At 33.6% G+C, this 12377-nt stretch overlaps 1 protein-coding gene across 1 annotated transcript; it reads left to right on the forward strand.

Moving 5' to 3' along the window:
- Positions 1-8568: 8568 nt before the first annotated feature.
- Positions 8569-10280, forward strand: LOC143052524 (CD180 antigen-like). The gene has a single exon (XM_076225570.1). It carries the CDS (start codon positions 8646-8648, stop codon positions 10143-10145), a length of 1500 nt encoding a protein of 499 aa, XP_076081685.1. The 5' UTR covers positions 8569-8645; the 3' UTR covers positions 10146-10280.
- Positions 10281-12377: the final 2097 nt, after the last annotated feature.

Below are 12377 nucleotides of genomic sequence, written 5' to 3' on the forward strand. Positions count from 1 at the left end.
CCAGAATTCAGACATTTAGTCTAACCTTAAACCTAATATGTATTGCTATTACATCAAGTCAGAAAGTAACCTTTTTTATTTTATCGTTTGGATTTCTTGACCAGGCCTGATATTATTGTTTTGAGGAAATTTGGCAAGTTTATCGAAACATCAAAATGGTTAATTTCATAGGTTTCATACATGTACCTTGTTTTAGAGACGAACTCTTCTCCTCCCCAATGTCAGTTCAGAATTTGACTTCCTTTTTTTATAATAATGGTAATCATTTCAAAAATTTACATCTGAAAAAAAAAAGTTGTTCTTGAAACAACAATCTAAATGTCATGAACGAATTGCTGATATGAAATTTGCATTATGCATGCATTTATTTTATTAAGACAAGGGGCAGCTTACATGTTCTACATGATATTTCTTTTTTATGTTTCATAAGATAGTCATCCCCTGTTGCTAATTTGGTGTTAACACCAAGGTGCCTAAACCTCTCTTGTGTTCTGTAGAGTGATGTGTTTTCCCCAGTCTAATGCGATTTACAGATTCACATACATGACACTTGACATATACTATTCCTGTAACTCCAGATGGTCTAACACCCAAATAATTGTGCAAGTGTAAATTAATGGAACATGTGGTGCAGTGTTTTAACTGTTGTGCAATCAGATATATTTCACAAACATATCTACAATGATCTAGTGGTAGCAAATCAACTGGAAGAACTTCATCAAACAAATAGTCAGAGTCACTTTTGCCAAATGTACAGTATGTATGATTAGACTCAAAGGAAAAGTTTGGTAATTTCCTTCTTCTTGTTCCAGTTTTTTGTAAACACCAATTCTTGAACACGTTTTAATTTGGTTACATTTGGGCTTTTGGAAAATTTACCCCGTTTATTTCGTCGAGTTTTCATGATTGTTTGTAGCAGACGATGGTGTAATTTTACGATTGTTGTTATTATTTTTATAACAAACACTTTTTTGTTTTTGTTATATCATTGCATGATTTCTTACCAGATTATCTTCTTTTACTGATGAAAAAACACGCCGATATGTAGTAGAGCTGATTATAGGTATACCTAAATTAATATCGTGACTCAATATTCACTGATACTAGTCCAGGTATCGACAAAAAGCAGCTTACTTCGTAGGAATCATAGTCTTCATCTCTGGCCATCTTCTGTTTGCCGGAAGTAAATAAAGGCGACTGGAAACTATACTAATCGATTTTAAAAAACAAAATATTGGAAACAATGATTGGATAGGTATAAATCTTCAAATTTTGTCATTCAATTATTTTATTGTGTCATTTGAAGTTTGCTTGTTATTTACGACAGCTTCCCTAGTGACGGCAATGATGTGCAACTTTGTGCGCAGAAGGAGCGAAAATTTGAACCCGCGAACCTCTTTAATAATCATTAAACAATAGTGTAATAGTTTCTTCCCTATGATGTGACATAAAGAATCTGTATGAGTAAAAATCATCTTATTAACGAAAAAGATTTTCTTTTTTAAAGATTACCAGCGACAACAACTTTTATGCACCTACCTACGGAGATTTCAATCCGAGATGTGACCTGAACGATTACGCCTGGGACAAAAAGTTTCCACATCCGGTTCTACCAAAAGAAGCAAAACTAAGATATCACGTTGGGCCTGCTGCAATACGTATGTATATTTGCCGAGGTGCTGTCAGTTTTTTTTTTAACTGATGAGTTTGAATATCCCCTCTGGTATCTTTTGCTCCTTGTCCTCTAATATCCAGTCTGGTATCTTTTACCCCTTTGTCCTCTAATATCCCGTCTGGTATCTTTTACCCCTTGTCCTCTAATATCCCGTCTGGTATCTTTTACCCCTTGTCCTCTAATATCCCCTCTGGTATCTTTTACCCCTTGTCCTCTAATATCCCGTCTGGTATCTTTTGCTCCTTGTCCTCTAATTTCCCCTCTGGTATCTTTTACCCCTTGTCCTCTTATATCCCCTCTGGTATCTTTTACCCCTTGTCCTCTAATATCCCGTCTGGTATCTTTTACCCCTTGTCCTCTAATATCCCCTCTGGTATCTTTTGCCCCTTGTCCTCTAATATCCCGTCTGGTATCTTTTACCCCTTGTCCTCTAATATCCCCTCTGGTATCTTTTGCCCCTTGTCCTCTGATATCCCCCTCTGGTATCTCTTACCCCTTGTCCTCTAATATCCCGTCTGGTATCTTTTACCCCTTGTCCTCTAATATCCCGTCTAGTATCTTTTACCCCTTGTCCTTTAATATCCCCTCTGGTATCTTTTGCCCTTGTCCTTTAATATCCCCTCTGGTATCTTTCACCCCTTGTCCTCTAATATCCCCTCTGGTATCTTTTGCCCCTTGTCCTCTAATATCCCCTCTGGTATCTTTTACCCCTTGTCCTCTAATATCCCCTCTGGTATCTTTTGCCCCTCGTCCTCTAATATCCCCTCTGGTATCTTTTGGCCCTTGTCCTCTAATATCCCCTCTGGTATCTTTTGCCCCTTGTCCTCTAATATCCCCTCTGGTTTCTTTTACCCCTTGTCCTCTAATATCCCGTCTGTTATTTATTTGGCTTTTTGAACTATTTTGATCTGAGCGTCACTGATGAGTCTTATGTAGACAAAACACGCGTCTGGCGTATAAAATTATAATCCTGGTACTTTTGATAACTATTTACACCACTGGGTCGATGCCACTGCTGGTGGACGTTTCGTCCCCGAGGGTATCACCAGCCCAGTAGTCAGCACTTCGATGTTGACATGAATATCAATTATATGGTCATTTTTATAAATTTTCTGTTTACAAAACTTTGAATTTTTCGAAAAACTAAGGATTTTCTTACCCCAGGAGTAGATTACCTTAGCCGTATTTGGCACAACTTTTTGGAATTTTGGGTCCTCAATGCTCTTCAACTTTGTATTTATTTGGCTTTTTGAACTATTTTGATCTGAGCGTCACTGATGAGTCTTATGTAGACGAAACACGCGTCTGGCGTATAAAATTATAATCCTGGTACTTTTGATAAATAATTACCCCTTGTCCTCTAATATCCCCTCTGGTATCTTTTTCCCCTTGTCCTCTAATATCCCCTCTGGTATCTTTTACCCCTTGTCCTCTAATATCCCCTCTGGTATCTTTTGCCCCTTGTCCTCTAATATCCCCTCTGGTATCTTTTACCCCTTGTCCTCTAATATCCCCTCTGGTATCTTTTGCCCCTTGTCCTCTAATATGGTTTGGTATAACTCGGTTACCATTTTGCTATGAATTTTCTTATAGGCTATGTCCATGAACTAGGTTTTAATGTTTAAAAAAGATGCCTGAAGCATCAAGTAATATCTATTCATTTACCACAGTGCAGTGGTTGACATTTACTGGTATCTTTATGAGTGCAATAGTTGATATTCTGATCAGCTCTGTAAAAGTCATTGATAAAACTATTTCACCACTTGTGTTGTTTTATGTGTCATTTGGGTCGCTTTCTTATTGAATTGTAACTCCACTTCTAAGTTATTTTGTTTTATATTTGTTGATAAAAATTGTTACCAACAGACTCATCAATGTTAACACATTTTTATTCACACAGAGACCCACGTTATTTGATATTTTCTCTTAAGAAAGTAACTACTAAAATATTTAAACAATTGTGCGCAAATGGCAATTTATTTCCAAGCCATTTGTATAGAAAAGGCAGTTATTAGAACATGACTTCGTTCCCGCTCAAGATAAATTGTCATGTGCTGGCTTAATAAAACACGCAATACAAATTAGAATTCACTGGCGTGGAATAAAAACAAACTAATTGTAAAATGAACTGAAAAGAATATAACAAAAATACAGACTTTTATATAAATGACCAATATTTTGAAAGTGGTTTCCAGTAGAACTATGAAGTATCGTATACAGGACAGTCGCGCAATGTGCAGCACCTATTCGGGACGCTATTCATGTTATTTCGTAAGTAGGGAACGTTCTGCGAGAGATTGAATATCGATATACGCTATAAAAAAACATCCCCTTTCAAAAATTGCGAATCCTTAATTAACATCAGTAGCAAAAGAAGTGAACAAATTAAACCTGGCAAAAAGCTTAGTTCATAGCTATAGAAACCATGAAATAAAAACTCCGCAAAAATTATCTAAAGTGGAATATAACGTCATTTTAACTATACTGGTACCTGTATATTGCAGCTGATGAACCACTGTCACTAGGTTATAAGACAGGAAATGAACCTGCGCCTAAACCTTGTGAAGGAAAACGAACAATAGACGCGTTCAACGATAATAACCTGCATAAATCTTTAGAAAAACTTCTAGATGAGGGTAAGTACAGTTGGTATAACTATGTAAATTAGTAATGTGACACCAACACAGAAATAAACTGGGCTGCGTTTAATATCGCAGCGGCTACATAGGGCTACGTAGATGTATGACTTTTGAACGTGTAGCTAGCCTATAGCTTCTACATATATATTGATAGCAGCTAGGCAAAAATCTACGTAGTACTACGTAGCCGCTACGATATTGAACGCAACCATGGAATGTCAACGTGGTCTTTACGCAAAAATTGAATTACTAAATGTAACAATGAGAAAAAAAAAACCAACAGGAAAATTAAGAAATAAAGATGACGAAATCGGAGAGAATACAACTAGTGCAAAAAAGACGATATAAAAGAGAAGGACTAGAGTTTGACTGTATATATTTATTTCGTCAACATTCACATTCATAAGTTTTAAAATTTACATTCAGTCACTGTGTATAATTTGCTTTTGTAACTGCTAGTTTTGACAACCTAACTTAAGGTGGATTACAAAACCACAGGGAGATAACTCTGTAGAAATCAGCTGAACGTTTTATCAGTTTCTGTTATTGAGGAAATAGCTTCTCAACATCAAAACTAGTGTTTTTCCAACTGCTAAGTGTCTATTGAACTGTTTCCGAGCAGGTTGTTCAGGTTTATTGGATTTTTGAATTTATGAAAATTAAACAAGTAAATATGCTCTAGAGATAAGTCTTTATAAGTAAACTCGTCAAATAATTCGTATAACGAGTTGTTACAATGAAATAAATATGTTCCACAATCATGACTCATTTTACGTTAAAGACTGTTTTCCTTAAAATTGGGATAGCTATAGGGGAAACAATAGCAAGTAATACAAATCTAACGATTAGTCATCCCGAAATTGGCGATTGAATTTTAATAGGAGTTATTGCCCTTAAGTGATAATAGTAACTTATGTTTAAAGTTGATTTTTTTGAGACAGAACATGTACGTGATTTGGATTTAACTTATTCACAGTCTCACTCAGAGTATGAAAGATGGAAGTCGATCACTGTTGCTAATGATATTGCGTATATTGTTTTTTATGCTAATTTTTGCCTGAAATGCAAGTAAATTTAACTTATGGAAGTCTTAAAGTTTCTTTACAAGATATATTTTGTTTCAGATTGGTATAAGAGAGGTACATAAAAAGCTTGAGGATAGATAGTTATCACCAACTTTGCAGTAATGACTGTATGACCAAACTCATGTTACGTAGTGAGATTGCAACTGAATAGTACTTTTATTCATAATTCAAATCATCTTTTTGAAACTGTACTTATGATCGTTAAATATTTACCCATGTTCGTGTAAAATAAATAAATAATAAAAACACACAAACATATACAGCGTATTTTCTCTATTTCGCCATCTGACAAAGACATACAACCGTAGTTTGGTTTTTCTGATAAGAATGAAGAAAATGTTTGAATGACTGTGTGGATTCATTACACGTAGGGCTTGCCATTATTTTAACTTCTTCCTTTATACTTTAAAGTATCTAATCTAGATTTGTTGATTATTGGTGCAGTTTTCGAGTATGACACCACTCAAAGAGTATAAACTTAATACCAAATTCTTTCTGGTAAATTCCATTAACATTGACAAAATCGATCGTCTGGCATTATCAACTAAAGGTACGAATGGAAGACAACTGTCAAATACCTGACTTGGTAAAGGAAATTTACGTAGAAAATGATTGATAAAAAAGTTATAAAGCTAAAGTTCCAACTTATATGACAGTTGTTAAGAGTTCCGTTATATTGAAGGAAATGGCTTATCTTGATCACTTTTGAAAATAGTCGAACTCGTTAGTCAAGATTCAAATATACTTCTTTTCAATTGTTAACCGAGTGTTTACTTTGCATTATCATGTCATTTTGAAACTTCTATCAAAATTTTGTGTTGCTTTTAATTTAAATGTTGTAATAAGCGCTTATTCGGTTGGTAGCTTCTCTTAGCAGATAATTCGTATGCATTGTGTTAGGTTAACGACATGGTTTAGATAGGCAATGCATATAATTGTGTGAATCTAAATCTGGTATAATCAAACAAAAAGGACTGTGTGTTTATCGTATCTGCTTTGTTTTTATTACATGTCGGATTAGTTGGCTGTTGGTGTTGGATTTGATCTGTTGTACTGTGCTTGCATACACAGTTCACAAACACATCAGCTTTAAAGTGATCGGTTTGATAGGACGGATAGAATGGAGGGACCTTTATGACGGATTGCCCTCTTCTGCGGTCACATGTTGAACTCTTTCAAATTACGCAATCAAACTTTCGTTTCATTTAATTAGAATGATCCTGATTGACAGGAAAATTCAAATAGTCTATGTACTGAAAAATACAACGGGTATAAACGTTTTTACAGGCGCCATCCTTCAGCCTAACCTGAGACAGAAATGTAACATTACAACATATTTTTTGTTGAATTTTCCTTCCATCATTTTTCAACTAATTAAGAAAACAAGGAAGTATCAAAGATCTGTCACCAGCATCAATATTTGAATCAAGGCCATATAAATGACTAATACTTATTAACAAATTGAATATCCGGTGATGAAATATAAATATGTGACAATGTGTAATACAAAAAAAAAAAAAAAAAAAAAACCAATACCACGCACTATTAAACTAAGTGTAATTTTTATAACGATGTTTCAAAGAGCATAACTGAATTGTTTCCTTGTTGAACGTATTTATAATGAGGAAATTCTATTATGATATTACAAATCTACATATTGATGCCAATAAGTTTAAATCGACAAGGAAAATTTAACTTTAAACTACAATAGCAGTAAAAAGATCGAAAAGATTCAACCGCCGTTATTTATAAGGTTAATTCGTCGTATCTTTAAACATGTTACACCAGGCGCTTCTCTAAATATGCAATAAATTGACCTATTTGAACTGAGTTTTCCGACCAGTTTGAAACCTTATATTTAACAAGGTATGTACTCTTTAAATTTATTTCTGGTTCTGCGTACGTTATTTCTCACAAAATTTTAAATAGTAGTTTCAAATCTTAATTACTACATTGTAAGTCGACCAAATGATTATTTAAAGAGACCAATTTTTAGAAGGTATTCGTATGAGAAATAGAATTCAAGAAGTTATAACAGGGATCGGAAAAAAAATAAACTGACATACGGCTGATTTTTTCTTAGCAATACAAAAAAGAGTTTTATCATTATTTGAAACATACAATTGATACAATTCTGCCAAATACGTCCAGTTAATAGCTAAAACAAAAATACTATACTTCACAAAGTAAAATTAAAAAGTTGTCTATGAACACTACAAAAAAATCAAACCTCATCTCTAACAGAATACGTTCAAAACAATATTCCTAACTCGGGGCACAGCAACACAAACAGATATGATAGCCTATTATGACAACAATTTAGACCCAGAAGTCAAAAGTGTGTCAACGTGTAACACAAACATACAATACAACTAACTTAAACATTAAAAAATTATTCAAATAAATCCAACAAGGACGCTAACAAAAACGATTGTGTAGTTGATAGTTTATGGAGAAAGACGCCGAATAGTATGTTTTTGTAGTAGATGGAACAAACTTTATATGATGTTATCTTTCTCGATGAAGTAAGTATTTAGTAAAATAAAATATAAGGGCACAGAATGAAAATAACACTATAAAGCCTTTTCGTCCGCACCGCACCGCAGTGCCCAAAAGAAACACAATAGCACGAAGACAAATTAAGGGAACACTGTAAAGTAAACAAAAAGACTTAGAATCTTTACACTATCTAAACACAGTACATTTTTTATTCAGGATTATTAAAGTACTATCTGGTTTAACTTATTTGATATATTTTGAAATTTATGCTGTGTTATCTATTATCACAGTATTAGAGTGTATTTTTTTTTACAGTAATCAAATTTCTCTTTTATAGAAATATTCCTAAATGCGATGAAATATCTTTACTTTTTATTAAACACGCTTCTCAGTTTCCATTTATTATTATGAAGTCTGTTTTGGTTATGTTGTGCTCTGATACGCGTTTCATTGATGTTTACCAGAAGTTATATTTTTTCATATGTAAGCGTCTAAATCTTCTTATCTTGTGAAATGACATTTATCATTGGTCTCTTTTTATTATAGGTTATTCTTAAAATGAGAACATACATCATATCTGTGCTAACGTTTGGTTTCCTATATATGACCAAAAGTCATGTAGCGCAGAAGGAATTCCACAAGAATTGTAAATGTACAATTATGCCTTCAAAGAAACGCCAAGCTAAATGTACTGGACGAGATTTGCATTATATTCCACAATTTCCAGACGCTATAACTTCTGTAATAATGAGCGGAACAAATTTGACGCATATCGGTGAAAATGGATTCCAGAATTTGACTGGCATTAGATTGGAAGACTTAAAATTAAATAACAATCTAATTTCATTCATTCATGAATATGCGTTTGTAAATTTGAAATTTCTGGGTAGTTTGCGTATTTTTCAAGAAACACTTTTAGATGTTAATATAATAAAGGTGTCCGTTGGGAAAATGAAAACAACAAATCTCCGATCTTTATATTTTCAATATAATAACTGGCTTTTTCTTCCAGTCGACATGTTTTCAAGTTTTTCATACAGTCAAATACGAAATATTCGAATATATGGTAACAGTTTTTCCAAACTAAATTTGACGACATTTTCACCGTTAACAAAATTGGGAAAGCTGTTTTTGAGTAAAAATGAAATTGAACAAATTGATTTAAAAGGCATTCCAAAGGATCTAATAGACTTTCGTTTGAATGAAAATCTTCTCCCAAAGGTTCCGGAATGGTGTAGGAAGGATAAACGTGATGTCAGTTTAGTACGAAAATTGGAAGTTTTAGATTTAAGCGATAATAATATTGGGGATATAAGAATAAAAGCTTTTCAATGTTTGCCAAATTTGAACAAGCTTTTACTCAATAGAATACCAATGAGGAAAATTCGGTCAAATATATTTGCTTCCCTTCCAGTTTTGTATTCTTTACAAATCTCGAAAATAGGGTTCCCTTTGCAAAAAATCGACGATTATGCGTTCAATAGTTCATCTCTTTCACATCTGTATATGGACGTTACAAATTTCCATTTTGATAGAGAGGAGTTTAATCCACAGACTATTTTTTCCTTGTCACCAAATCTAAGTTTTCTAAACTTAGACCATAATTTTTTCCCTAAAAACGAAACAAAGATGCAACAAATACTTTCACCTTTAGTGAGGCTGAAAAATTTAATAATATCATCAACAAGTCTTTTTATTCTTCCAAAAAATGTCTTCCCGTACTTACAATCACTCGAAAATTTGACCCTAAGTTCAAACAGATTGTCTGATTGGAATGACGGAAGTGAAATATTTCGGAATATGACGTCTCTTAGAAACCTCAATCTGAAAGATAATTTCATCAAAATTATAAACAAAAACACTTTTCCTGCAGCCGTACTTAAATCGTTAAAAGTTCTTGATTTGAGCTATAATTCTTTTGTATGCACGTGTGATCAACTATGGTTTACAGAATGGATTAAATCAACTAAAGTAAAGCTTCTCAGTTATCCAACGCTATATAAATGTAGGTCGCCACCATCGCTTGATGGAACGTTACTTCAAAAGTATGTAAACTCGTCTAAGGAGTGTCCCCCATGGAATCCTATTTATACCACGGTAATTATCTTGTTATTGTCAGCAACGGTATCAGCTGTGATATTTGCGATAATAATGAAGTGTCAAACAAACATTAAAAAACTATTTATATCTTTGGAGAATCAATTACAACAGAAGAAAAGGTTATCTCCCCTTGCAAGATGCAGATGATTTCGAATATCATGCATTTGTTGTATATTGTGATGCTGATTGCCATTGGGTTCATCACAAGTTTCTAAAGAAACTAGAACAAGATGAAGGAATGAAACTTTGCATTCATCATAGAGATTTTGAAATCGGGGAATCAATTACTGCAAATATCAATAACTATCTAGAGAAATCATGGAAAGTGGTTGTTATTTTATCAAATGATTTTGCGAAAAGTGAATGGTGTCAATGGGAGGTTGATGTTGTTCAAGAGAGAAGACGACGGCATGGAAGGGATGTGTTTTTATTGATTATGCTTAAAAATATTGATTCTAAACATATGACGAATCAACTCAGAGCCCTTCTAGACAGTGCATCAAGTCTGAAATATCCAATGGGCGTAGGCGAAGAACTGTTCTGGACGGCAGCAGTAGAAACACTAAGAAAGCCATTGGGGCATCCCCCGACAGCACTGTTATGATAACTGTAATAAATTTAAACATGAAATTTTAGAAAATGGTTAACAACTGTGTTACACTGTTATTTCTTAATATGAGCATTTAGAAAGTATTTACTTTGGTAGTTATTGGATTAACGATTTAATTCAAATGCATTATGTATATGTGTCATTGGTTATGAAGATTTCTTCATGAAATAATATTCATTGAAATGGTAACTTAAAAAATGTATAATTACAAATATATCTTTTATTAAACAATGTATTCAAAACAAAAATGAAATAAGCTTTATTATTTTCCATACGGTGACCTATTGTTGCTATCTTCTATGTCAATCGGAGGACTTACCTTGTTTGTGTTGGATACATAAGCTTCACAAATTTCCGAACAAACAACGGTACATTGCCGGCTCATCTGCATGTTCGACTAAAAAAATTGTCCATTAGATCAACACAAAATTCTGTCCGTAGTGAAAGAGGGTCTTCAGAAATACGGTGAAACTGTTTACTTGCGTAGTGGTATTAACCATATGTGGATTCTCAAAAACTCTAAAGAACTTCTGGATAATTTTAAATCTCGATCTTTTTCTGAAATTAGTTCTGTCAAAAAATTTTCAACTCTGTATATCACCATTCCCCATGAGAAATTGAAAAATCGTCTAAAAGAAATAATCCATAATGCTTTTCAACATAAAAATGGTAGCATACGCTATAAATTTATTACTTTGGGATACCATAAGGCATATTTTGTAAATAGTGAACAAAAAGGTAAAACATGTTACACCGAGGAACAAGTGATCAGTATGCTGGAGTTTCTGATTGACAATATATTTGTTAAATTTGGAGGTAGACTTTTTCAACAAATTGTCGGCATTTCTATGGAAACGAACTATGCGCCTCTTTTTGACGACCTCTTTTTATTTTGATATGAGTCGGAGTTCCTTCAGACACTTGTCAAAACAAGTGTATAAGATCAAGGAAACCAGGTCATTTAATTTCACATTCAGATATAATGATGATGTTCTTTCCATTAACAATCCAAACTTTTCTGATTGGGTTCCATTAATATATTCTCCAGAACTAGAAACAACAGACACGGCTTCCTCCGCCTAATTTTTAGACTTATACCTCGAATTTGACATACACGGTCATCTCAGTACCAGAATCTATGACAAACGAGACGATTTTAATTTTGAAATTATCAATTTCCCCCACCTTAGTAGCAATATATCAACTTCACCTGCATATGGGATATACATTTCCCAACTTATTCGGTATTCAGGAGCTTGCAGCTCCTACTACGATTTTGTAAAACGTCACCAGTGTCTGAGCAGAAAGTTAATGAACCAGGAGTATGTCAAAGAACGTCTCGTTCTTTTTCTAAAAAAGTTCATCGGAAGATACCAAGACCTTGTTGATAACTTCACAAATAATACACGATGGTCTTGAAGTATAGATTATGTGTACTGACGTTGTTTATCATCGTAATAACGTGTTATAGTATTTCTTTATTTGTTTTTTTAATATTAATTTTACTGTTTAGTCTATTTTTGGAGATATCCATCTGACGTGACTCTGTACTTATACATCCCGTCATTGTGTTATTGTGCTATGGTACATTTTTGTATTCTTGTCTTTCATGTTTGCTGATATGCTTTGTCTATATGCCTTTTTGTGTTTCTTTGTTACATACCACTTGGCTCTGTACTTATACATCCCGTCATTGTGTTATTGTGCTATGGTAAAATTTTGTATTCTTGTCTTTCATTTTTGCTAAAGTGCTTTGTCTATATGCCTTT

This window comes from Mytilus galloprovincialis, chromosome 11 (assembly GCF_965363235.1).
Source record: "Mytilus galloprovincialis chromosome 11, xbMytGall1.hap1.1, whole genome shotgun sequence".
In the NCBI taxonomy this organism is placed as follows: Eukaryota; Metazoa; Mollusca; class Bivalvia; order Mytilida; family Mytilidae; genus Mytilus; species Mytilus galloprovincialis.

Bases quoted from the DNA above. Each gene is read 5' to 3' on its own strand.
- LOC143052524 (XM_076225570.1), top strand. From the start codon at position 8,646: ATGAGCGGAACAAATTTGACGCATATCGGTGAAAATGGATTCCAGAAT.